Genomic DNA, 27,473 nt, shown 5'->3' with positions numbered 1-27,473 from the left:
CCCATGCCTAGACCCATTCTCAGGAGCCTGTTCCACCCCCCATTCCCAATCACCCCAGACTGAGATACTTCCCATTTTTTTTTATTTATATAAAAACAAAAGTTTTAAATATAATTTAAGAGCCCCTCCAAGCACCGGTGTCTGTCTCTGACTTCCACCACCACCTTGCCCCTCATATTCCCTCATGGACACAGGGTGGGGGAACCTGGGAGGAAGGGAAGTATCTGGGGGTCGTGGCGTGACCAAGGCACTGTTCAGGAAACGGGCACCACGATGGGTCCCTGTTTCAACGTGGGCAAAGGAGGCAACAATGAAACAGGTCCCTTCCACACAAAAAGTTAGGACAAGGAAGTTAAAAAAAACAAAACAAACAAAAATGAAAAAAAGGGAAGGAACAATAAAACCAAAACCAAAAAATAAAACTCAAAAGCCTTCAATATGAAGGCAGCAGAAGGGGGAAGGGCATTTACAAGGGAAGTGAGTTCGGTGGAGACAGCAGCAGGTTGGGACACCCAAGTCCAATGACTTTGTCACTGGGTCTCGACACCCCTTCCTGCCTCCCTTGGCTGCGCTCCATTCCCGAGCTCGCAGGCTAGTCACCCTCCTCTCTTTGGTCTGTAGGATCTGCAGGGCCCCATGGCCCCTCAGGGTGAGGGAGACACCTGGGGCCGGCCCTAATTGGAGATCAGAGAGAGGCTGTGGGGGCCACGCCCAACCCTCTTAAGAGGAAGTTGGCAGACTATGGGCGTGTCCTTTTCTCTCAACAAACCCCATCCTGGGTGTGGGGTTTTCTGCCTGGGGATACACGTCACTTCTACATACCCCTATGGCAGAATCCCTAAATCCTCTCTCCAAATTGCCAACTCCCCATCCCCACAGATTCAAAGTGCAATCCAGTGGGGCACAGGGGTAGGGGCCCTTGGTTCCCTACCCGACTGCCCCAGGAAGCCAGGGAGCTGTATCCCCGGCATGGGAGTTCTCGTCGCTCCAGAGCTGGGGGGCCAGGTCCGGAGTTGCAGGTCAGTACTGGGGGGCTGGTCCTCCAGACCCGCCTTGGCCTCCAGGCTTGGCCTGTGACTTCATGTGCTGGACACTGGCCAGGATTTTCTTCTGGTGTCCTGCCAGAGTGACTCCAATTCGGAGCAGGTCCCTGGGGAAGAATTGTGAGCTAGGTGAGGCCAGAGGGCTCCAGCAGGGGCTTCTCCTAGCTTAGCTCCAGAAACCTGTCCAGCCTCAGGGTATCACTCTACCAGGAAGGCCAGCAGGCAAGGGGGCAAAGGTGAATAGTTGCTGGGCAAAGGATTTAGGAGCCAAGCCCATGAGGTGGTCGCAGTGGGGGGGGGAGGAGACTAGGTGTCACGGGCAGGAAGGAAAGGAACCAGGCAGAGGTGGGAGGTAGGGGCTGCAGCCTAGATGCTGGAGCAAGGATTAAGGAAAGGCAGAGGATAATCGGAGGAGAGGAACCTAAAAGGAAAAAAGCCCAGAAACTGAGGTTGGGGAAAAAGGCTACGCAGATTGCTTTAGAGGACAAAGAAGTCAGAAGAAAAAGGCCAGAGAGAGAAGAGCGGAGTGAAGAAAGATTAAAACTGCCCCCACCGTTCCCATCCACCAATGCCTGAAAACTGTGATAAAGGAAAAAAGAAGAACTGGTAATGGGGAGCAAAAACCTGTGTCAAGGCCCATCTGGGGCTAGTTGGGGAGGAGAGCACCCAAGCCTGCTGGGCAGACGGGCCTGCAACCTGCCCTGCCAGGGACAGGGCTGCCAGGACCCTCTGCTTCCAGATTCCTACTCTAGTTCTGTTATTCAGACCTGGGGCCAGAAGAGACCTTGAAAGAGAAATGGGCAGAGAGGAGACCAGAGACAGGCCAACTAGGGAAAAACAGAATTTGGAGGCGCTGGAATCATAAAACCATTTAGCATTAAAGCTGGAATGGATCTCCAAAACCCAGTCCAACCTTCTCCTTTTATGGATGGGAAAACATCCAGAGTTGACACATTGTTAATGTGAGAGAGAGCAGGGTTTGGAATGTAGATAGATGCACAAAGATAGAGATTTCAGGCAGGGAGCAACATGGCTGAGGCTGCGGTGGCCCAAGAAGGGGGCACAGCTGGAAGATGCATCCCCTGGGCTCTAAGCCTCAGCAGTAGTTTCTGCTTTGGGGGCTCTTCCAGGCCTGGTGTGGAGTCAATTACTTAGTGTTACTCCACTGAAAAAACAGAGTTGGCACCTGGAGTTGACCCCAAAGCCCCCCATCTGAATCTGTGGGCCTGCCCCCAAGGCGCCCCTCTAGCTGTTCGGTCTCACTCCCACCTCCAGCTCCTGCCACTTACTCTGCGGAGATCTGGCTGACAAGCTCAAAAGAGCCAAACCCAGCAGCTGCAAAACTTTCTTCATATCTTCCCATCTTGATAGCACGAAGCCACTCACCCACAGAACCAAAAGCTGAGTAGTGAGGCTGCCGCTGATCCAGCAGTGGGTGTGAGGCCCTGGGAGGCAAGGATGGGGAGGATTCCCTGAGTACCAAGGCTGTGTCCGTTGGGGAAGAAGTTGAGCCTAGCCTTAGAGAGGTGTGCAGGCACCACCCACATGCCAGCCGGGGGACCAACAGTTCTAAGGATGGGGTAAAGGAAGCTGTCGCAAAGTATGATCTCTCTGGGGTCCTCACCCGCCATTCTCCCTGGCCACAATTTTGAGGCTAGCAGGGTTCCGGATCATCTTGTCGAGGGCGCTGACCACCTGGGGGAAGCGAGGCCGTGCGTTCCGGTCCTTCTGCCAACAGTCCAGCATGAGCTGGTGCAGGGAGGTTGGGCAGTCTGGGGGTGGGGGCAGCCGGTAGTCTTGTTCAATGGCATTGATCACCTGCAGGGACAGGGAGGAGTATGAAGTGAGGATGTCCAAGGAGAATGAGGGTGCCAAGGACCCCTCAAGGAGGCTGAAATACTGGGACGGTCACATAGCCCATTCCTGCTGGCAGATCTAAGGTCCTCCTGATCAGGGCCAAGGCTGGCTGTGACTCGACAACCCGGCAGCCCAAAGACTATGATTTAGACGTGTAACCTCCCAAACCTGTCCTCCATCTCTCCGTCCTTTTGTGATAGACACGCTGTATCAGAATCTTGGATACAGAGATCAGGTCTCCTTTGTGCCACCCTTACCATCCCAAGGATCTAGCAGTAGTGCGCTCTCTAGAACACCACGCCCCCCTCTCAATATCACAGATGAAGAACATTCCAGCTTGGCAGGCCCACGGAACACTTACATCCTGATTGCTCATATCCCAGTATGGCCGTTCCCCGAATGACATGACCTCCCACATCACTATCCCATAACTCCAGGCATCACTGGCAGACGTGAATTTCCGGAAAGCGATAGCCTCAGGGGCTGTCCATCGGATGGGAATCTTTCCTCCCTATAGATGGGGGAAGAAAAGGTGAGTTGAGGGACTCACCGGACCCGGGCACTGCGCTCACCTTTGCCTTTCCCCCAGTCCACCTCTCTTTATTGGACCCATGCACCCAGCTCCCCAACACTGTTCTCTTTCTAGATACCCAAAAGTCAGGTTCCCAAAGCTGACCACCCCCCTCTGTGGTCTGCTCCTATACTGTGTTCCTGGACAAGCCTCACCAGAGAACTAGTATAGGTGGGATCAGAAGAGTTCTCCTCCAGGAATCGGGAAAGGCCAAAGTCAGAAACTTTGCAGACAAGGTTGCTGTTGACTAAGATGTTGCGGGCAGCCAGGTCTCGGTGGACGTAGCTCATCTCAGCAAGGTACCGCATGCCTGAGGCGATGCCCCGTAGCATGCCCACCAACTGGATGACTGTGAACTGTCCATCATTCAGCTGGAAACCAGACAAGGGAGAGGGAGAGAGGCATGGTTCAGACAGCTCACCACCGTTCCTCCTGCCTTCTACATTCTAAGCCACTCATACCACTTCCAGCTTATCCCGTGCTCACCCGAAGGGCGGGCCTGTCAAATTCCCAGGTAAGCCCTGCTCTTTTCTCTCACACTGAGTTCGCTTAATTCTTGTGATAGTATCATGACGCAAGGCTCTTTCGTTCCTTTTTCGGATATGTGCACCCAGTCTCTCTTAATTAGATTGTAAGAAGATATTTAAGCCTTTTCTTTTATTTCATCTAGTACATTAGTGCAGCTTTAGGTCCAGGAAATACTCAACAAATGCTTTCCAGCTAATATACAATTTTTACTTCACAGCAACACAGTTCTGATTGTTAGCAGTCTGCTGAGCTACCCAGCTACAGGTGGAGACGCATTTGGGCTGATCCAGCCACAATCTCACTCAGACCTTGAGCCAACTGTGTGCAGTATGCAAGAGAACAGTCAGAAATCAGGGCATGATCAGAGAGCGCCAAAACCAACATCTAAAACTCAACCTTGACAGAGTTTGCTCTCACCCAGCAGTCACGGATGGTTAACTAATCCCATTTTCTGGATTCTGCTAGGACACAGGGGCCCCTTAGACACAGAATCCAAGCACTGAATTTTGAATGTCTCCTCCAGAGCTCTTATCTCAGTTCCTGGAAACACTGATGCCAGATTTTCAGGGTCTACAGCCCTTTGAGGGTCTGTGATTCCTCTCTTTCCCTCACCCACCACTTATAACCCATCAGTAAGTTTTACTGGCCCAGCTCCCAAAACATATCCCAAATCTAACCACTTCCTCACACCCCTACTTCGTGCCCCACAGCCTTCACGACTTCAAGTCTCCTCATTGCCCCTGGCTCCCGATGCTGTTCTGTGGCACCTGACAAAGGGATCTCCTTAAACCATCTCATTCTCCTATCAAACCCCTCCAAAGGCTTCCCTTCAACTCCAAATCCTGACTAAGGCCATGAGGTCCACATAGTCTGACTACCACCTATGACATGACCTACCATCACACCCACACCTGCCTTTCTGTTTCCTGAACATGCTGAGTTCCTGCCCACCTCTGGGTCACTACTCTCTGCCCTGAATAAGCTTCTCCCGCAGTGTGCTCCTTGCTGCCTCTTTCACATCTACCCAAATGCCATCTCTCCTAAAACAGAGCCCTTCCCCTCCCTGCAATGGAACTTTGTCCAGTACAATTGGAACATACTCCTGACCACAAGGGAGAGCCAGACCATCACCCCACCACTCCAGGGTCTGCCCCAGCACCACTCTATGGGGTCCCCCATAGCCTGTGTCTCCCAATGGGAAGCCACATCAAGTATACAACATCCCCTGATGTGGGCTGAGCACAAATGTTTACTTTTGAACTTATCTAATCATTAGATACAGCCTCTCTTAAAGAGACGCAAGCTAAAAAACCCCATTGGGGAGGCCTCCCTGGTGGCGCAAGGGGTTAAGTCACAGACTATGAAGCAATCCACAGCCATTGCAGCATGAGTTGGATCCCCAGCCAAGGAGGTGACCCACATGATGCAGCAGACCTCTCCTGTCTCGCCTGCTGCTCCCCTCAGCAGTGTATTTCAGTCAGTCTGCCTGTTCTGTTCCCCACTCTGTCTCTGGCGAATCCTCTCATCCCCCCCACACCTCTGGCCTGTACCCCAGTTCTTGAATATATAAACAAATCTTAAAAAAAAAAAAAACATTGGGGAGAAGCTGATAAATTCTGCAGGCAAGTCATTCAAGGGGAAATGTGGCCCAGCTCTTCAACATAAGAAAAGGAACTTTCCTGGATTTAGAAAAGGCTCAAAAAGATGACCACAAGGTACAACGCTTGATCCTGAACTGGATCCTGGTTTGAATAAAGCAGTAATGGGCCTCCCTGGTGGCACAAGGGGTTAAGATGCTACCGATGAGTAAAGCAGCAGTAAGGGACAATTTGAGGACACCTGGGGAATGTGAATGTTGACTGGGGTTAGATGATATCAAAGAACCATTAATTCTGTTAACTGCAATGTTACTTTGTTGTGTAGGAAAATGTTCCAATTAAAAAAAAAAAAGGACAGTCTGGGATTTCGACACCAAAAAAATTTTTAAAAGCACAGTAAGGGGCCTCCCCGGTGGCACAGCGGTTGAGCGCTGGGTTGTGAAGCTGCCCGCAGCCTCTGCAGTGCCGGTTCGATCCCCGGCTGCTCCCCAGCCACTGGCCACCGGAGGAGGGTCCCACATGGCGCGCAGACCTCTCCTGCCGCCCACTGCTCCCCTCAGCAGTGTACCTTGGTCCTTCTGCCTGCTCTGCTCCCCGCTCTGGCTCTGGTGAATTCTCTCACCCTCCCGCGCTTCTGACTGTACCCAATGCTTGTATAAATAAATAAATAAACAAATAAACAAACAAACAAACAAATAAATAAATAAATAAATAAATAAATATTAAAAAAAAAAAAAAAAAGCACAATAAAGCTGGGGCCTCCCTTGTGGCCTAGGGATTTAGTCTTAGTGCAATCGAGTTCAATATCGAGCCAAGGAGCTGACCCACATGGCACAGCAGACCTCTCCTCTCTCACCCCCTATTTCCCTCAGCAGTATACCTCAGCAGATCTTCCTGTTTTGTGCCCCACTCTGTCTCTGGTGAATCCTCTCACCCCCCACACCTCTGGCCTACACCCCAGTTCTTTTACATAACAAATAAGTAAGTAAATAAATAAATCCTTAAAAAAAGAAGCATAGTAAAGTTGGGAAAAAAACCAAAAATCAATAAAACCTGTGTCAAAAATAAATAAGCTCTTTCATCTCCAGCCTGTTTCCATGCCCCTGTTTGATTTTTTTTCTCACTTCTAAAATGGTTTACTTTTTACAAAATCTTGTTGGTTTACTTTCAGTGAGCCAGATGACCCGGTCAGCCTGTCCACCCCCCCCCCCGCCCTCCCCCTCCACAGAGGCACTTTACGCCTGGGCCTAGGACAGTGGCTGGTACATAAGGCGGGGCTTAGGGACAAATGAGGACCCTTCTATATCCCAGGGTCAGCTGGCCCTCGGGAGGTGATCCCCACCACTACCGACCACCAGACCCAGGAGCTCAGCCTCTCCTCAAGGGAGGACGGGAGGAGGGACAGTTGCGTGGGAACCCCCTTATGTCCTGGGCTTTGAGCTGCTGGGCTGAGCTGGGGGAGCACAGGGGGTCAAGGCAGGGGACTCACCCGCAGGAAGGAGTCCAGGGCGCCATTCTCCATGAACTCAGTGAGAATCATGACCGGCACACTGTTGGTGACCACACCTTCCAGACGGATGATGTTGGGGTGCTCAAACTGGCCCATGATGGAGGCCTCGCTCAGGAACTCTCGCCGCTGCCGCTCTGTGTAACCACCCTTCAGGGTCTTGATGGCCACGCAGCTCTCCTTCTTCCCGGGGGCCTTGAGCCGACCCCGGCACACCTCACCAAACTCGCCTTCAGTAAGCATGCGGAGGGTCAGCCTCCTCCGCCCTGCTAGGGCCCTGACTCCCCGCCCCCCCATACTCTTCCTGGGGCACCCTCCATTTCCTCTCACCTGCGCCAATCACCTCTTCAATCTTGACGTAGGAGACATCAATCTCTTTTGCAAATTCCCTCACAGCCTCATTCGGGTCTTCGTAAGTGAAGGGGTCAATGTAGACCTTAGTACCTGAGGGATCACCAGGGCCCAGTTAGCCAAGAGGTAACATCCCCCGAACTTAGAGGCTCTGATTCTGACTCCCAGCTCCTGCCCACGCCCCGTTTCCTTCAGGAGAGGGTTACCCACCGTGCCCAATAAGATACTGTCCATGTTTGTCCGAGTACTCAGCTTCTCTCCCGCTGCTCTGCTTCCTGGAGCCAATGGGAAAGAAGCAAAAGGTGAGGTGCGCAGTTCATGTTCCCACAGGGACCACACGGGAATAGGGGAGCAGGGCTCAGGGAAGATTCCAAGTGAAAACGGTCTCCTGGAGCATCCAGGGAATATGGGCCTGGAGCAAGAAGGCAGGTGGCCATCTACACAGGGGCCTCCACATGCCAAGAGTCCTCACCTGAGGCAGAGAACGGCGATGACGATGACCACCAGGACCAGCACCACGCCCACCACCGCCATGCCTGCGATCAGGGCTAGCTGCTCCCGCCAGCTCTCATTCTCTGGGGGAAGAAAGAATGGTGAATGGGGAACCTGATGGCCCCCACACCAGCCAAGAGGAACAGGGCACAGCACAGTGTGGCAGGTGGAGGAGAAGCTGAAGGGCAGGCAGGGTTGGAGGAAGCACAGTGTTTTCTACAGGCCCAAGAGAAAGAGGTGCCACAGAATTAGCAGCGTGAACTCCTCTGAAGTCCTTCAGGGCAAAAGAAGAAGTTTCCCAATCTTATTGCTAGAGCAAGTTATATTTTGTGCTGTTAAAAATACCAGACTGCAGGGCCTCCCCGGTGGCGCAGCGGTTGAGCGCTGGGTTGCGAAGCTGCCCGCAGCCTCTGCAGCGCCAGTTCGATCCCTGGCTGCTCCCCGGCCACTGGAGGAGGGTCCCACATGGCGCGCAGACCTCTCCTGCCGCCCGCTGCTCCCCTCAGCAGTGTACCTCAGTCCCTCTGCCTGCTCTGCTCCCCGCTCTGGCTCTGGTGAATTCTCTCACCCTCCCGCGCTTCTGACTGTACCCGGTGCTTGTATAAATAAATAAAATAAATATTAAAGGAAAAAAAGAGATGGCGAGCATTAATAAAAAAAAAAAAAAAAAAAAAAAAATACCAGACTGCAAAAAGGGCCCAAAAGTTTCCAAAGGCTGACAATGTAAAGGTTTGCAGCCAAGAAGCAGAAGCAGTCCATATGTTTATTGACAGATGAACGGACAAATAAACACGCTATAGCCATACAGAGGAGTATTTTTCACCCACGAAAATCAAAGTCCTAACACATGAGACAAGATGGATGCACCTGGAACACGACCCCAAGGGGACACATAGTGTCTGATTCCACTAGTGAGAAACAGCCAGACTAGGCAAATGTATAGAGACAGATGGTGGATTAGTGATCAGAATGGTGGCTGCCGGAGGGGAGGGTTGTGGGGGGGGGGAGGGTGGACAAGGTGACCGGCGGAAGAGGGACGAACTTCCAGGGATCAATCGAGTCCTGGGGATGGCCTGGGCAGCACAGAGACCCCAGTCAGTACTACTGGAGAGCTCACGCAAAGGCTGCCAAAGGGGTAAATCCTAAAGGCTAACTTTCTATGGGGGCGCCTAGATGTCTCATGATGACCGTTTCGCACACTAAATCCCAGTTGGGCGCCTGAAATCAATAAAATCTACGTCAACTATGCCTTCATAAAAAAGTGAAAAAATTTAAAAAGGTTATTGTTTTCCAGGGTCTTGGGGACAATTGGGGTGAGATGGAAGAGTTCCTAGGGTCTCTTTTTGGGGTGCTTAAATGACCTTGAATGAATTATAGTGACGGGTGCACAACTCTGAATACATGGAAAAAACACTGAATTGTACATTTTAAATGGGTGTTGTACTGTGTGTGATTCATATCTCCACAATTGGGTCAGTATATTACAACTAACAGGTGTCCCTCATTTAATCCTTGGAACCCTGTGAGAGAGGCCTCATGATATTACCAATTTTTTGGATGAGAGCTGGGGCTTAAGGGTCAAGTGTTGTTAAGGTCACACAGCTGGAAGGTCACTGATCTTCACACCCAGCTGTTGGTTTTGGATTTTACATCCCATGCTCTCCTCGGAGGCCAATATGCCTCACGTTTGAGAGAAAGAGGAGCGTGGGAATGTGACCCCTTGGGGGTCCTGTCAGGGCAGAGGCAAGGTCTCCTGCCTGGTGGGGATCGGTACCCCTATTCACACCCTGCTCCCCCTGCTCACCATCCAGCTGGGTCTGGCTGTGGTGCTCCTGGCCGAAGGGCCCGTAACCAGCCTCGGAGCGTGCCCGCACCTGTACCAGGTAGCTGGCTCCCCGCTTCAGCCCCCGAAGCTCTGCCCGGTTTTCTGACGTCTTCAGGAACCTCACGCTGCTAGGACCCTCCGCACCCTGTTGAAGAGGAAGAGGAAGCTGGTCGTAAGCCAGGGCCCCCAGTTTCTGCTGCTCTTCTGTCTCCCCCATCCTGTGCCCCCATCTTGGTCCTGGAGGGAAGCTGGTGGGGGCCTCGTGCTCACTTATGTGTGCACCATCCTATATGTTTTGCATCTATTATGTCATTTATTTATGCATTTCATTTATTTATGCATATAAGAACTGGGGTGTAGGCCAGAGATGCAAGGTGGGGGGTGAGAGGATTCACCAGAGACAGAGTAGGGAGCAGAACAGGCAGATCTACTAATACACTGCTGAGGGGAGCAGTGGGCGAGACAGGAGAGGTCTGCTGCACCATGTGGGTAGCTCCCTGGCCAGGGATCAAACTCATGCCATGGTGGCTGGAAGTAGTTTGATAGTACTAAGAGTTTAACCCCTGTGCCACCAAAGAAGCCCCTGTTATGTTATTTAATGTTTCCAGCAACTCTGTGGGGTTGGTACTGTTATCATCACCATTTGATTATGGGGAGACTGAACTCAGAGGCCAAGTGGTTGGCCCAAGATCATACAGTACAGGAGCCGGAATTCACACACCTGCCTGATGCCTACAACAGGTGTCTGGCCCCAGGAGTCTGTCCCACTGAGCAACCCCACTCCAGGGGTGGGACCTGGTCTTACCTTCTCATGATACTTGACTTCATAGTCTAGCACGGCCCCACTGGGTGCCCGGGGAACAGCCCACGCCAGGCTCAAGCTGCTGGGTGATGACCGTGTCACCTGGATGTCAGTCACTGGGGGTGGCACTGTAAGAGACAGGACATGTTGAGGTCCTTCCACATGGTAGGCCTGTCTCTTATGCTTCCCAACTTTTCCTCTGCTGGCTACACTTGTCTTGTTCCTCCAATTGTTGCAAGATTTCTATCTGTTCCCTTTGGCCCCTCCTTGACTCTACAGCCTGCCTTTGCAACCTGCCTCTTATCCTCCATGACTTTACTTTACCTTCCATACTTCATGAGGACCCACTCTGCAGCCCTGCCTATTTTCCTTCAGGCCTTCACACCCCTCGCCTGCCTTTTCCACCAACATCTCTCCCAAGTGACCATGGGCTGCCCCCAGGTCCCACTCTAGCTCACCCTCTCGGTCAGTGGTGACATTCACAGCCTCGAACGGGACAGGTCCGGTGGCTAAGGAGGATACCCCATTCAAGGCGGTGACCTCAAAGGTATAGGTGAAGTCAGGACGCAGTCCACGAACTGCCACCCAGGGGTCCACCAGCTCTCGGGGGCCAGGATCGAAGGTTAGGTCTCCTCCGCAGGGCGTGCAGGAACCCCCAGGGCGGCACTCCCGGCAGCGGAGGGCATAGGTGAGGTCTTCCCGGCCACCTGACTCCAGAGGGGTACTCCACTCCAGACGCAGGGAAGAGCCATTCAAGCGAGAAACCACGCTTCTTGGAGCGGAGGGAGGGGCTGCAGGACAGACAGGTATTCACACTGACTTCTTGTCTTGGCTGGGCAACAGCAAGTGAGGATCAAGAGTGGGAGGAAGGTCTGAGAGGATAGGGTGGGGGTTGACCCCAAAAGACACTTACTGGTGCAGGGTGCACCCCGGGGATCTGTGTGGGCTCGGAAGTACCCAATGCGGCACTGACAGATGGGGGAGCCAATGGTGTTGGAGTGGCTGTTGGCTGGACATGGCTGGCAGGAGCCCTCCCCAGAGAGGGGCTTAAAGGTGCCCTGGGAACAGGCTGAGAGAAAGCATTAATCAAAAACATTCCGTGGTTATGTCACCCACACCTCCCTCACATGGCAGGCTGGTGGAATTCAGACTCCACCCACAAGAGTGATTCTCAAACATACACAAGATATACAGGATGAAAAAGGAAACCCAAGTAAGCCCAAATGAGCCAAACATGAAGAAAACAAGTTTGCAACATAGCAATGCATGCATTTTTTTTTTTAAGATTTATTTACTTATGCATACAAGAGCTGGGGTGCAGGCCAGAGGTGCAGGAGGTGAGAGGATTCACCAGAGACAGAGTGGGGAGCAGAACAGGTGGATCCACTGAGATACACTGCTGGAGGGAGCAGCGGGCGAGACAGGAGAGGTCTGCTGCGCCATGTGTGGGTTAGCTCCCTGGCCGGGGATCGAACTCGTGCTGCAGTGGCTGCCGATAGATAAATAGCACTGAGACTTTAACCCCTGCGCCACCAGGGAGGCCCCATGCGTTTCTTTATTAATGAGAGACAGCAGCAGGTCTAATAGCCATTGTAATACTGAAGTGTTGAGCAAAAACAGCATTCTGACATTCCCGCATGTCTGTCTGGCTGAGAAAGCACCCCCCATCTGCATGGGGCTCTAGTTTTATGTCCTGCTATGGCCACTGGGCTCTGCTGCTGAAATTCCATACAAAAGGAGCAGCCAATTTCAGATGGAGATGAATGTAAATAAATAAGTTAACGTTTATCTCCACCAAGATCCACAGATTCCCTACATTCTACCTACAAACCCAGGCTAAGAGCCCCTGCTGCAGACGAAAAGCTAAGTGAGGATTCAGTTAGAGGAAACAGGAGTAGACACCTGATGTCTTAGCCCGCTGAGCCCATCAGGGACTCTAAGGACGGGCAGGCATCCCAGCACAGACTCCACATCCAGAAAGGAGTTGAACGTGGTTAGGAGAAAAAGTGTGGAAGTAAGGAAGAGTTCAGAACTATATTAAAAACAGGCCCTCCAATAACTGAGCACCCGGGATGGGGGGGGGGGTAGTTTAAAATGTAAAATTAAGAAGTGGGCAAAGAATGGGGTACAGGACCTTCCCCACATAGATGGGCAAATCAATTCCATGGGGCAGGCGTCAGCCCTTACCTCGGCACTTGGAATTCCCATCGGTGGCCTCGAACCCTGGAGCACAGCTGCAACCAGTGACTGGTGGCCCAGTCCACTGGCCATCCTCCCGGCAGAAGAGGCTGAGGCTGGGGCCCGGGGCAGGGACAGCATCTGCCACGCAGCTCCCTGTCACGGATACCACAAGCTCTCGAGGCACGGTCTCCGGGAAGTGGGTGAGGTTCATGATCTGCTGGGCACACTTCTTGTAGAAGAGGTGCAGGGACAACAGGGCCATGCAGGCGCCCTGGTCCTGGAAGGCCAGGTAGAAGCCAGCCTTGGTGAGTGGGCCCAGACGCAGCGTTTTGACATTCACCTTCCCTGTTGCTTCGGCCCCCGGACGCTTCCGAGTCAGGTGCTCAGCAGCGACTGTGTCCACCTGCCAAGTTGGGAAGGAGACTCACTGGTATTGTCCTCTGCTCCCCAAAGACCATGATGGACAGTCTTCTTCCCAGCTCACCCGCTCTCCCTGACCTGCCCAGTTCAAGCTCCAGAACTTTGTGTTCGCCTTCTCAATGTGCATTTTGCTGTAGGCACCAACATTGTCCCTTAATCCTTGCTAAGATTCTACAATGTGTGCAGCCTGTTCTGTAGCCCCTTCCCATTCATTCACTCATTCTACAAACGTACTCAGCACCTAGTCTAAGCTAGGCCTTGGACTCAGTGCCAAGGAAAAAGAAATGAAGGAAACAAGGTCAATTATAAAGTACGATGCGTGCTACTACAGGTGGGACCCCAGGGCTGGGAGCATCAGCAAAAGTGTCCCAGGAAAGACCTTGGAGCTGGAACTTAGAGACAAGTAGGAGCTGGTAAAAGAGGCAGAGGAAAGGCATGCCGGGGCGAGGCATCAGCCAAGGCCCAGGCCGAGACATGGGGGTGTAAAGGGCGAGGTATAGTCGGAGAACAAGGGAAATGTGGGTGACCTGAGTATAGTGGAGTGGAGTGGCAGGATGACCTCCTCTGGGGGCCAAGGGGCAGCCCAAGGGCCCCAGCCCCACCCTTCGCTGGGGCTGGTGCCCCGGGCACCTGGGTACCTTGATGTAGGGATTCTCCATCCACGCTGGTGTGAGGGCCGTTGCCGTGTCAGCGTCGCTCTCAAAGTAGAAGACAGTGAAGGTCTCCTTGCACGAGCGCCCAGCACGCGGTAGGGACAGGCACTCGAGCATGGTGAAGCGCAGGGTAGCGTACACGTGGATGGCGCCTCGCCGGGGGACCCAGCTGGTACGCAGCCAGTGGGCCTGGCCGGGGGCCCGCGCCACATCACACACCTCGTAGGTCCGCACGCTATGCTGCTCCTCATCCAGGCCACTCAGCTCCTCCCACTGCGGGGAGAAGAGGATCAGCTTGGAGGCCGCTAAGCAGGGAGATCAGTGGAGTCTGCAGTCATCAAGCAAGGAGGACTTGGCATGGGGACACCAGCTTTTGCTACTGTGAGGGAGGGGGGAGGTAGCACAGGAAGCAGGTCAGCACAGGTGTCTTCCTCCCTCTGCTTCCCTCCTCGGGTCTTACCTGCCCGTCCACCTGGGGGAAAGTCACCCACTTCAGATCGGCAGTCTCCAATTTCGTGTTCAGTAGGGTCTCTAAGACAGATACAGATAGTCAGATGCCTGGAAACCGAGATAGGTGAGTCCTCTGAGCTCCAAACAGGAGTCAGGCAGAGGATGAGATGAGAAAGGGAGCAAGTCCTGCCCTCTGCTCCCACCCCACTCCTAACTGCTGGCAGGCTGAGGGCTACCTCCTCAGGACCCCCAGATCTGGACTCTGGGAATAGCTGGGTGCTGGAGAGAGAGGTGAAAATGCTGGAAGAGAAGGCTAAGTAGCTCAGAAAGCGTTAAACCAGAGCCCTGACCTGGCCCTGACCCCGTTGGTGGGCAAAGGGCTGCTGGGCCTGGACACCCCTCCCTTCAGAACTTGCTACAGCCTCCACACTACCTTCCCCATTCCAAAGTCCTTCCCTTTCCCTTCCCCCACTCTACTCTTCCTGGTCCCCACCCTCTTTTGGGACAAACCGCTCCAATCCTCCAGATTCTAGAAGGTGGGGCTGAGCTCCTGAGGCCCAGCCCTGACCCCCAGCTCCCTCCCCGGCAGCTCGCTGCCATGGGAGGAGGAAGTGCTGGCGCTGGGACCCTGGACCCTGCCCCACAGAGGCCTCACATCTGGATTTCATTATGGGAAGGAAAAAGGGAGATTTTAGGGGTGTGTGTGTGGGGGGGGTGAACACACCTGGCTCTTGCCTCAGGGGAGGGGTGTCGGGCTGAGGGGCGGGGCTCTGGCAGAAGTGGGGGATTAAGAGAAACTGCACAGCCCCTGGCAGTGGAGGGTGGAGGGAGGCTAGGGGAATCCCCTGGGAGGCCAGGGCAAGGTGAGGGGCAGGAGGCAGGGCCCTGGGAGAAGAGGAGGGCCCCCCTGGGAACCAGTGCTAGCACCTGAGACCAGGGCCCCCCCTCCATCCTGGGGCGACTGCAGGAGAGAAGGGAAGGTAGGTGGGTGGGGCAGCCTCCTCCAACAGACCAACACATGTCCAGGTCAGGTTGGGGGTCAGGTGAGACCCCCATTAGCCCGAGGTGAGGCAGGGGCCCCCCTTGGGTGGCAGGAGACAGCGCGGCACGCTGGGGACAGGATACGGGTTCTAGGAAGAGGGTGGATGGAGGCTGCCGTCCCCACCCTCCATTGTTCCAGGCTGGATAGTGTTTTCCTGTCTCCAATTTACACACTGTCTGTTTCAGGGCTGTCCTCCGAAAGCCTCACTTTCTCTCATCCTACCTTGGCCTTGCGTGCCTCTGGCTCTTTCTGGTCTGTCAGTTCTCTCCTCTCACCTCTCCATCCACCTCCATTTCTCTTTCTGGCCAATATTATCTCCCCCTCTCCCGGTTTTTTTTCCCTGAGTCCCACTTTCACCTTGCCTGGGACACCTGGATAAAACCACCAATGCTTACCTCTCCTAAGTCTCAGTCTCTTCATCTGTAAAACGGGGTAACAATACTTCCCACCCGCTGGGTTGTTGGAGCCATGAAAATGTGAATCCCTTAGCACCCGCCTGGGCGAGCACTGGGTAAACTGAATCAGAAGCTCGGCTTGTCCTCTCTGCATCTTTCCTTCCCTCTCATCACACTTGCTCTGGGTGGTTTTCTTTGCTTCTGTCTGCCTTCCGCTCTCCCGTAGCCCTTTTCCCTTCTTTTTCTGAGTCGGACAAGTCTCCCCCCCAACCCCCCACATCTAGCCTTTGATCCCCAGCCCAGAGCAGCGCTGCCCAGCCTGGGGGATAGGGGTTTCTAACTGTCTTTGATTCCTCCTCCTCAGCAGCCCCCCATGGCCCATTCCTCGCAGACCCCTTTGATTCCAGGCAGTGAAGGGGGAGGAGGTAGCTCATTGAAAGGAGATTAGGGCCCTAGAAGGAGGGTCAGAGGGCTCTTGGTTCCCTGGCTAGGGGATGAAGGGAGGAGACAGACTAATGGATGAAGAAATATTTGGGGAAAAGAGAGAAAAATTAGAAATTTATAGACTAATTAGGCTGAGTTCTGGGGACATGGGAGCCATGCAGGTCAGATTCTGCAGGCCTGCAGGGTGGGAGGAAAGCTAGTTAGGACTCATGCAGGGCTGGGGTCTAGATGGCATTTAAAGGGCTGGGTGCAGCCTGGGGAAACCTGGTTAGGGCGGGGGTGGTCCTCGCTGCAGCAGGGGCAGAGGCTTTGCAAGAGATTTGGGGGTTGGAATGTGAGTGCAAGATGTGAGTGCATCCAGCCTGTGGCATCAAGACTCAAGGTGTAAAGGCTCAGCAATGGGGGCAGGGGTAGTTCTCAGGCCTAGCACAAAGTTCTGCGTTGTCTGCATTTGCTCCTCCAGAAACCTTTCCTCGTGTTTGAGGGGCGGTGGGTCAGAAACTTTGGGAAGAGTTTTGACTGTTGAAGGAGACAAGGAAAGGCTGCCAAGGGCGTTTAGAGTCAGGATGTAAACTTGGGGAGCTGGGGAGGAGAAGGTCCCGGGACTGAGCTCGACTCTAGCTCTTTTGCCCAAACAAAAGAAAACTCCACTCCCCGCTGGGCCGCCTCCTCCCCGCCCCCTCCCGTCCTAGCACTATTGGTCCAAAGTGTTTGGGGCTGGGGTGCGGGCGCAGGGGTAGAGAGGGGATCGGACCCTCCACTCTGAGGCCCAACTTCGGGGGCTCCAGGAGTGACGGGGGTGCCCCCAACTAAACTCACCTTCTAAAGCAGCCGCAAGCGAAGCCCAGCAGAGCAGAGCTCGGACCTCCATGGCGCCGCCTCACTCCGGTTGGATCCGATCCGAGTTTGGGGGGCGCTAGCCCCCCCAGGTCTGAACACCCCCTGAGCGGGCAGACGCCGACTCCGCGCTCAGGACTCTCAGCCGGGGCCTCAGCGCGGGCCCATGCGGGCGCGCCGGGCACCCGACCGCGGCGCCCAGGTGTGGCCCGGCGTCCCCGCCGCACGCGCGCGCAGGGGGCGTCCTCGCAGTGGCCGCGCCGGACGAGACGTGGCTGGACCTGCGGGTGTCCCCGGGGCTTCGGGGTCTGGTCCTGGCAGGCTGGTGTCGGCCGGCCGCCCGCGGCCTCCCCCCGCCCTGGAGGGGCGCAGCTCGCGCCACCGGGATGAGCGCAGTGCGCGCCGGCGGGGAGGGTGGGAGCCGGAGCCGGGACCCGAGCGGGAGGGAGGGCGAGGCGGCGCGGGGCCGGTGGGCAGGGGCTGGGCCGGGCTGGGACTGGGTCGGGCGGCGCCTGACCGGGGAGGGAGGGGCGCGCGGGGGCGGGGGAGCCCCCATTCCTCCCCCCGCCCGAACTCGGCTTGGAGGCTGGGGTGCGCTGATTGGAGCGCGCGCTGCTGAATAATTCATAAGGGAAGCGGAGCTGGGCGCGGAGCTGAGCAGGTCGGGAAGTTGGAGAAAGTTTGGAAGAGGGGGAGGGGCGGCGGGCGCGGAGCTGGGGGGCGGCCCCGACGTGCGCGGTGGCCGAGCGCCCTGGCTCGGGCTGCCAGTGTCCCGGCCTCGGCCCGGGGGCCGGGTCCGAAGCCGGCACTCCCCAGGGAGCAGAGAAACACGCCCAGCCACGCAGAGGGCCACGGACGTGCGCAAAAATGTGCTTTGTAGGCTCCAAGCCCGTCGGACCCCGTTGAGGACTTCGGTTTGTACTGGATGCGATCGCCACCCCCTAGTTGGTGCAGGGGGCCGTGTTTGGGGAACGCTTGTAAGGATGGAGGATGGCCCAGCGGGGCCTGGAGACCGCGAGCCCATCTTAGATAACCCCGTGGCGTTCACATAAACATTCAACAGACATTGACTGTTGGGGACCTGCTGTGTGCGCGCCCTGGCGCCGGAAAATGTGGGGAGGAAGCGGGGCAATCGATTGAGGTGGAAAGGACTATACAAAAATAATGGAAGCAAGGGTAAATAACAGGCAGGTGGGTCCGAACGGAGGGGAATGGATTCTCAAATCACTGTCTGCGCTCCCGTTGTCGAGTTTGGGAGGCTCCTTGCCGCCAGAAGACCTGACCCCTGGGGCTGGGGCCCGGGTTGCCGCAGTCTTTCCTGAAGCTGTTTCCTGTCTGGCTCCTGGGGGCCCTTGGGATGGCTGGGAGGCCTTTCCTCTCGTAGCCTGCGCCCCCCTCCTACCACCCCCCCATCCCATCAGAGGGGAGGGTCCGGGAAAGCAGTGCTCCTCCCACCAACCCTCCTCTAGGTTGGTTCACCTACAGTGTGGGTCATGGGGTGGTTTGACTCTGCCGGGGAACAAACTGGAAGAAAGGGGCTTAGACTCAAGGTATTTCGAGGGGGACAGTCTGGAGGAGACAGGAGGCAGGGAAGGAGTTCTCAGAACTTGGGGGACTGCCAAGAGCCTCCAACACCCGAGAGGACAGCCAGGCCTGCAGTGACCTCTTGTCACAGTGCACTTATCTTCCTGCCACAAGTGGTGCTCCCTACACCCCTGCCCTTCCTCGTTGCCCTGCCTGGGTCCTGCTCCGGGGTGGGGGGGGTCACTGAGGGCAGGAAACAGCCGGCTTTGCTGGAGCCAGGCAGACCAGGCCAGGGCTGGGAATCCCCTCCTCCTTCCCTGAGCCAAACCTAATCTCCCTTCTCTTATTCAAGTTTCTCCCTCTAGGCTACTCATCCCCCCCACCTCCACTCCCCACACACCTTTCCTTCTCTCACTCTGAGCTCAGATTCCCTAGGGTCTCTGTCCCCTCCTGGGCTCTCCCCTCAGATGGCTTGCCTTTTCTCATTTTGGAAGGGTTGCATCATATGGAGGAACTATGATTCATCATTATGGGGTGGGGGATTCGTGGCCTGAATGATGAGAGACACTCAGAGACACAGAAATGAAGCAGGGTGGAATGAGGCTGAGACAGAGGGATGAAGGGGTAACAGGTCACTGAAGATTTGAACCCTATATTTCTGTCGCCTGAGGACCAGAACCCTTCAGCAATAGGGAGGAGAGCAGCTGATGTAAAAAAATACTCAGTCACCCCATATCATGGGGTCCTCAGCCCCTGTCCCCCAGCGTGTAATCCAGTTCTTAGTATTTAGAATATAACAATAAAATTAATAAAAATGAAACCTTTATTAAGCAGCTACTATGTGCTGGTGTTCACTGTGCTAATTTGCACAGTTTGGAAAACATGACTCAAGGCCTCAAAGATCTTAAAATCTGAAAGAAATAATATTATTTTCCCTTTCCATGGAGAGGATATCTGTAATTTTCATCCCAGTATCAGAAATTACTCTTGGTCTGTCCCATAGGTGTGAAGTCATTTCCTCTACCCTCTGAGCCCCCTGGACCACTTCCCAGTGAATTCCATTCCACAGGTGAGCTTCTACATCATTACCCAACTGAGGCTTGTTCCACAGACCCAAACAAATCTCTTATCCTCTCTTCCTCATTATTAGATCACTTCACTGGTCCCCCCCCCCCCATAGTAAGCTGTCACTCCTGTCCCTGCTCGTGATCAAAACACTATCACTCATCACCTTGAATGGAGCACCCCTGAATAATTGGTAGGGTTTTCTTTTTGCTATCCATATCACTACAGTGGTTTTAAGCAATCTTAGAATTAGAACACTTCCTATCTGTAATAAATCATCCCTTTCACCATTTTGTGTTACATTTTACCTGACAACTCATGAAATTAAGCTTCAGCCCTTTATCTACTGGCCCCTCCCACCACCCTGATTAATAAAACATTTTAGAAGGCAGACAGAGTGGAGAACATCTGAAATGACATGAAATCCTACAGCTCTTACATAAAGGAATTTGATAGTTTTGACATTACCAATAATGAGTTATAAAGCTTAAAGAGATTCTTATAAATTCTCAATAGTGAAAGCCAAAATTCAATCAGCCATACTAGAAAAAGACCGAGATACCGAAAGGATAGGAAATAATATTACAAAATCACATGAAGAGGTGGTCACAGGGCCTCCCTGGTGGCACGGGGGTTAAAGTCTTAGTGCTATCAAGCTATGCCAGTCACTGCAACATAAGTTCCATCCCCACCTAGAGAGCTAACCCACATGGTGCAGCAGACCTCTCCTGACTTGCCCGCTGCTCTCTTCAGCAGTGAATAGGTTTGCCTGTTCTGCTCCCCACTCTGTCTCAGGTTAGTCCCCTTACCCCTCTGGCCTACACTCCAGATATTGTATGCATAAATAAATAAAAATAAATCTTTAAAAAAAAAAGAGGTAATCAGAGCACACACATTTAAGAAAAAGGTAAGAAATAAAAATATAGAGCGTGTTGGACAGTTGTTTACTACCAATACGCTGTTTTTCTAGACTTTGTAATACAGTATTTGTCACTTTAACATTTGCAACTGATTGTGATTTCTCAATCTGAATAAACATTAACTTTTATTCCAAATGTTACGTTTATAATTTTGTTTTGGTTTTCTTAAGGAGGTTCCTTCAAATTGTTAAGCTTCAGGACACAAAATCTGAATTCAAATCTTGTCTGACCACCACAAAGCTTCCTGAACTCATCAAACACAAAGTTGTGATAGACATGTGCATGTAAGCCTTTATTAATTTATTATTGATTGTATATTAACTTGTACATGGCTCATGAAATCAGGTTCAACATATGTCTTACCGCTGTTAGTCCAGTGCAGACCTGGCTCATAGTCATGTTCAATAAAATTTGTTGACTAGTTATTCCTTTGATTTCCCATTTCCCAAATGCAGTTCCCCCAAATGACAGGGCAATTATTTATTAAACTATGGGCCACGGTGACCTCTGTAGTGGTGCAGGGGTTAAAGACAGTGCTATCAAGCTACTGCCAGCCACTGCAACATGAGTTTGATCTCCAGCGAGGGAGCCGACCCATGTATGGCACAGCAGACCTCCTGTCTCGCCCACTGCTCCCCTCAGCAGTGTATTTCAGTCAGTCTGTTCTGTTTCCTACTGTCTCTGGTGAATCCTCTCCCCCCACACACACACCTCTGGCCTACACACCAGTTCTTTTTTTTTTTTTTTAGAGAGGCATGTTTTTATTTATTTATTTATTTGTTTGTTTGATGGTTTGTTTATACATGCACTGGGTACAATCAGAAGCATGGGAGGGTGAGAGAATTCACCAGAGCCAGAGCAGGGAACAGAGCAGGCAGAAGGACCGAAGTACACTGCTGAGGGGAGCAGCGGGCAGCAGGAGAGGTCTGCGCGCCAAGTGGGACCCTCCTCCAGTGGCCGGGGAGCAGCCGGGGATCGAACCCGCGCCGCAGAGGCCGCGGGCAGCTTCGCCACCCAGCGCTCAACCGCTGCACCACTGGGGAGGCCCCCACACCAGTTCTTGTATGCATAAAATACTAAATCTTTAAAAATAAATAAATAAATAAACTATGGGCCAGGGCCTCCCTGGTGGTGCAGTGGTTTAAGTCTCAGCACGATCAAGCTATCACCAGCTATTGCGGCATGAGTTCCATCCTGGCCAGGGAGCTGACCCACATGGTGCAGCAGACCTCTCCTGTCTCGCCTGCTGCTCCCTTCAGCAGTGTATTTCAGTCAGTCTGCCTGTTCTGTTCCCCATTCTATCTCTGGTGAATCATCTCCCCCCCCCCCACACCTCTGGCCTGTACCCCAGCTCTTGTATGCATAAATTAAAAAAAAATTAATTATGGGCAAGGACTAGGGACAAAGTCATCTTCCGCCTTCCAGAACAGGATAGCGTCAACAGAATCCAGGCAACTAAGTGTCAAGCATAAGTACCTAGGGGCATCTAGAGGATCCCACAGCACCAAGTGGTGCATAAGGAGAACCCAGGCTGCAAGTTCAGGGTGACATTTCCAGAGACAATACCATCTGTGGATTCCTGAGGAGACTTGAAGGAAAGGCTGCCTTAAAGGCAGCAAATATAAAAGCATGGACAAGGTGAGATAGTCCCCAAGCTGCCAGCCTTCATGGCACCAGTGTAGAGTGCAAGGACAGTGACAGTGGACCAACTGGAATGGTGTGCAAAGGCCAGGCTAGGTCATTATAGGACTTCCCAGGAGTGTGGCTAGTCCTGAACACCTAGGGAGCTACTGAAGAGTTTCAGGGAAAATGACATGCTTGGATTTGTTTTTTGTTTGTTTGGTTTGGTTATTATTAATTTTTTTTTCAAGATTTATTTATTTATGCATACAAGAACTGGGGTACAGGCCAGAGGTGTGGGGGGATGAGAGGATTCACCAGAGACAGTGGCGAACAGAACAAGAAGTTGGACCAAAATACACTGCTGAGGGGAGCAGCGGGCAAGACAGGAGAGGTCTGCTATGCCATGTGGGTAGCTCCCTGGCCAGCCAGCCGGGGATCAAACTCGTGTTGCAAAGGCTCCACTGTGCTGTGCTTAACCCCTTGTGCCACAAGGGAGTCCCCATCTTTGGATTTGTATACAAAGATCCCACAACATACATCTTTGGAAAATAGGCTGAAGGGAGCCAAGATAGAAGGGAAAGAAAACCTGATGCAATTCCCCCAAATGACAGTGAGGGCTTGAATTCACATAGAGGTGTTGGTGGGGCCTGGGGGGCTCAGGGGAGAATTCAAGAGATATAAAGGAAGCAGGATTTGGAGCCTAGCTGTGGAGGTAAGGAAGACTGAAATCAAGATGATTTAAATTTCAGACTTGGGGCCTCCCTGGTGGCGCAGCGGGTTGAGCGCCGCGCTGTGAAGCTGTCCACAGCCTCTGCAGTGCCGGTTCGATTCCCGCCAGCTGGCGAGAGAATCCCACATGGAGCAGCAGTCCTCTCCTGTCGCGCCCACTGCTCCCCTCAGCAGTGTATTTCTATTGTCTGCCTGTTCTGCTCCCTGCTCTGTCTCTGGTGAATCCTCTCACCCTCCCCTGCCTCTGGCCTGTACCCCAACTCTTGTATAAAAATAAATAAATCTTTAAAAGAAAAAATTTCAGACTTGGGCAGTCAGGTGAAAGAGGTACTATGGGGAGGTGGGGGGAGAAGATGGGCTTGTTGAGTTTGAGATCCTTGTGTACCATCCAGGCAGCATGTCAAGAAGTCATCCACATCTGAGCTATGGGCCTGGTTCTCAGAGATAGCTTTTTGGCCAGAGATACAAGTTTAGGAGTTATAGGCTGATGGAGGTGGGTGTTGAAGGGTGTGGGAATGGGAGGTGTGGAGGAGACTGTTCTGACTGGAAAGACTGAGGAAAGCTTTACTACTTCACTAATTTTTTTTGAAATAACAGATGTGAAGGGGCCTTTCTAGTGGCACAGGGGTTAAAGTCTCAGCACTGGGGGGCCTCCCTGGTAGCGCAGGGGTTAAAGACACAGTGCTATCAAGCTATGGCCAGCCACTGCAGCATGAGTTCAATCCCTGGCTGGCCAGGAAGCTGACCCAAATGGCGCAGCAGACCTCTCCTGTCTAGCTCGCTGCTCCCCTCAGCAGTATACTTCAGTCAATCTGCCTATTCTGCTCCCCACTCTGCCTCTGGTGAATCCTCTCTCACATGCCCCTCACCTCTGGCCTGCACCCCAGTTCTGCGCATGCACACGTGAAGAGACAGGCTCAGAAGGTTGAGTGACCTATCCATTGTATTCAGCGTCAGATCAGCTGACTCCATTGTGGTTCTTACAACACACTCAGAACAAGAGCACAGCCTTCCAGTTCCACTTCCAAGGATCTGTACACCCTCAGCCAGGCCAGGCAAAGGGCACATGCCTCCCTCTACCTTCAAACTGTCCTCTGTGGAGCTTCTACTTTCCACTAGCCATCAAAGAGGTGTGATTTTGTTTTTAAAGATACTTTTTTTATTTATGCATACAAGAACTGGAGTACAGGCCAGAGGTGTGGTGGGTGAGAGGATTCACCAGAGACAGAATGGGAACAGAACAGGCAAATTGACTGAAATACACTGCAGAGGGGAGCAGGCGAGACAGGAGAGGTCTGTTGTGCCATGTGGGTAGCTCCCGGGCCAGGGATTGAACTGGTGCTGCAGTGGCTACTGATAGCTTAGATAGCTTCATAGTCTGTGACTTAACCCCTTGCGCCACCAGGGAGGCCCAAAGAGGTGTGATTTACGCCCTAACCAGTGGAATCTTGCCCACACAGTCCCCCATCTGGGGAAGGGGAAGAGACCCCGAGCAGTGGTGGAATTGTAGGAGACTGAGACAACCATGACCGGGAGGACACAGCGGTGAAAACTGATAGGAAGGAGGCAAGGAGAAGTGCAGAGCTCACAGCAGAGGCCAAGGCTACCAGAGGGCCCGGAGGTGGAGAGAAGGGAGGCAAAGGGGCTGGGGGCCAAAGCTAAAAGGGAGACGTGGGGGTGGGGGCTAGGAAGGGGGGGCAGAAGTAATGGGAGCTCATTGTCCCAGCAGGGGGAAGTCTTTTGTTTCCTCTCTTCCCTTGGCAGCCTGACAGGATATGAGGCCAAGCCCCCCTCCATGCCAGCATCCCCCACACCCACTGGACTCGGTCCTTCCCTTACCATTGTGTCTTTGACAGGAATGGGGGCAGGGGCATTGGCTCTAGCAGAGATGAGAACCACTATTACTGGTAGGGGGCTATGCTACCAACACACTGAAGGAACAAGAAGCCCCAGGTCTGGTTGGTGGAGCTTGGCAGGGAAAGCTGTGTGCCTGGGGAGGAGCAGGAAGCCAGGCTTGGGTGGGGCCAGCACTGAAGGTAGCAGGTCGGGCCAGGGGGCGGTAGGCTGGGCCCCAGAGGAGATGACGCAGGGCTTCAGGCTTTCCCTAGCCCCCACCATTCCAGCCTGGGGGCCTAAGAGCTCACCTGAACCCCAATGTCCCCCCCACCCCCTCCATTCCCTAAGGTTGACATCACCCCCATCAAGGCATTAAGGATCTAGTAGAGTCTAGCAAACGCAGGTGTCCTGCCTGGGTCATCTGCATTCATTTCCCTGGACTCCATCCCTCCCCTGGATCCAGGCGTCAGGCCTCCCACTGCGGTCCTCCAGTAACCCTGGAATTTCATCCCTCCCCGCCGCTTCCCTCCAGGGCCATTTTGCTCCATCAGCTGTTCCTGCAGGAAGGGCGCCCTGCTCAGCCTCGCCTCTCTTCCCGAGCCTTTTGTTTGCTGGGTTTGCAGGAAATCGTAGGGGCGGTGGCCAAGGGCTCATCTGCCCCTGGGGCCAAGAGGGGGGTGCGGGGGGAGGCCGGATTCACCAGCCTTTATCCTGGGGGCCAGTGGGGAGGGTGGATCGCAGGGATATTGGCCTTTCGGGCCCGGCGTCCTTGTCTCCGAGGGGCGGCCGGGGTATGTATTAGATTCCTAGGTCCGGAGCCCGAACAGACACCCCGATGTCAGTTATTACGTTGACCCGGAACCAGCCCCAGGGGAGAAACGCCAGATACTGAAAACCACCTCCTCGTCCTACACACCTGGGATCCCCGGGATCCCAAGCGGCGAGGAGACGGCAGGCACATCGGACTGTCAGACTAAGCAGCCTCTGGGAGTAACTTTTTTTTTTTTCCCCTTAAAAAATAAAAATGGTGGGGAGGAGGACCAGCATGTAACCCCAGAATTCGCGCCTTCCCAGGACGCAATCGCAGACAAGGTGGCGGCGTGGACGCTCTAGCGAGCCGCGAGCTCTCTTGCTGGTTGCCCGCTCCTGACGCCACCTCGGGCGCCGCCATCTTCCCTTCCCTGAAGGCGGGAGTGGGCGGGGCATGGGCGGGGCGTGGGCGGGGCGAGCCCTAAGCGCGGGAGGGCAGCCCCAGGTGTGCCTGGCGCCAGACGGTCAATGAATTGTTGCCCAGGGCCACTGGAAGGCAGGGACTGTTAGAAGCACCAGAGCCACAGCAAGGAAAACAAACTTTCTGTTTCGTGGAGCTCTCTATTGCGAGTAGGGAATGAACAAGTAAACGAGGTATTAAATGGTATTAAGTGTTGTGGATAAAAAAATAGGAAAGGGGGTGAGAAATAAGGTTTGGTTCAATTTTGAAGGGGGATTGACGGAGATTTCACTAAGAAATAATATCCTCTTGGAGAAGGGAGGTACACTAACGCCCATCAAACACGGGAAGAAGAGATGATAGGTGTGGGTGGAATGCACATTGGGTAAGGCTTCATTGATAGGAAGACCATATGTATAGGCCACTCTGGGACACTTCTGGGCAAAGGAGATGTTGTTAGTACTTATAGCAAGGCAGTAGGCACAAACTGTTGTAGTCAGATTGTATTCAATCAATCAGGAGATTAAAAATGGTTACCCTAAGTATAAAGGCCTTTAGCTTTTATTGAGGTACATGGGAAACCATTGGAGAGTTTTGAAAAGAAGTGTTATGAACTAATATTTGCTTCAGGAACATTCTAACTACTGTTAAGAATATTCAGTAACATTCTAAATACAGCTCAGGGGCTTCCTTGGTGGCCAAGGGGTTCAGTCTCAGCACTATGAAGCACTAAGAAGCTATCAGCAGCCAGCAGACCTCTCTTGACTTGCTCGCTGCTCCCATCAGCAGTGTATTTCACTCAATCCGCCTGTTCTGCTCCCCACTTTGTTGCTGGTGAGTCCTCCCCCCCACCACCTCTGGCCTACACCCCAGCTCTTGTGTGCATAAATAAATAAATCTTTAAAAAAATATATACTGCAAAGACAGAAGTGGGAATACCAGAAGGGGGCTATCGCAATTCAGGTAAGAGATGATAGTGGCTGGGACTAGGGTTGTAAATTGTGGTTGAATACTTGTTTTTATATATATATATATATAAATAAAACATGTATGCATATATAATCACAACATATATAATACATATATAACATATATATACTTATATATGTATATAAAACATGTATGCATATATAATTATAACATATATAATACATATATAACATATATATATATACTTTTAATATGTATTTATTATGCATAGGACTAGGGTGTAGGCCAGAGGTGGAGGTGGTGAGAGGATTCACCAGAGACAGAGTGGGGAGCAGAACAGGCACATCTACTGAAATACACTTTCAAGGGGAGCAGTGGATACAGGAGAGGTCTGCTGCACCATGTGGGTCAGCTCCCTAGTGGTGGATCATTATTGCACTTGTCCTCAATGAAGTCTTCCTTCTTATTTTAAGAAGTATCAGATTAGGGCCTCCCTGGTGGCGCAAGGGGTTAAGACACAATTTATGAAGCTGTCCGCAGGCTCTGCAGCATGAGTTTGATCCCCTGGCCCCAGCCAGGGAGCAACCCACAAGGTGAAGAAGACATTACCTGACTTGCCCGCTGCTCCCCTCAGCAGTGT

At 53.0% G+C, this 27,473-nt stretch overlaps 1 protein-coding gene across 2 annotated transcripts; it reads right to left on the bottom strand.

The window, feature by feature from the left end:
• Positions 1-47: 47 nt before the first annotated feature.
• EPHB4 (EPH receptor B4) lies at positions 48-17,178 on the bottom strand. 2 transcript variants are annotated; one of them, XM_037506927.2, is made up of 17 exons: positions 16,979-17,178; positions 14,289-14,359; positions 13,814-14,101; positions 12,762-13,158; positions 11,488-11,643; positions 11,033-11,365; positions 10,578-10,702; positions 9,752-9,917; positions 7,928-8,030; positions 7,666-7,730; positions 7,435-7,548; positions 7,087-7,334; positions 3,627-3,842; positions 3,262-3,411; positions 2,668-2,861; positions 2,333-2,488; positions 48-1,150 (listed from the first exon to the last, which is right to left on the bottom strand). In XM_037506927.2, the coding sequence occupies exons 1-17, from the start codon at positions 17,028-17,030 to the stop codon at positions 1,021-1,023; spliced, it is 2,964 nt and encodes a 987-aa protein (XP_037362824.1). In that variant the 5' UTR covers positions 17,031-17,178; the 3' UTR covers positions 48-1,020. The 2 variants fall into 2 exon arrangements, with proteins under 2 accessions (XP_037362824.1, XP_037362825.1); XM_037506928.2 differs by lacking the exon at positions 2,333-2,488.
• Positions 17,179-27,473: the final 10,295 nt, after the last annotated feature.

The sequence above is a fragment of the Talpa occidentalis genome, unplaced genomic scaffold (assembly GCF_014898055.3).
Source record: "Talpa occidentalis isolate TD23 unplaced genomic scaffold, MPIMG_talOcc4v2.1 talOcc4.12, whole genome shotgun sequence".
NCBI lineage: Eukaryota > Metazoa > Chordata > Mammalia > Eulipotyphla > Talpidae > Talpa > Talpa occidentalis.
Note: the sequence above shows the minus strand (reverse complement) of the source record. Positions and strands in the feature narration are given on the sequence as shown.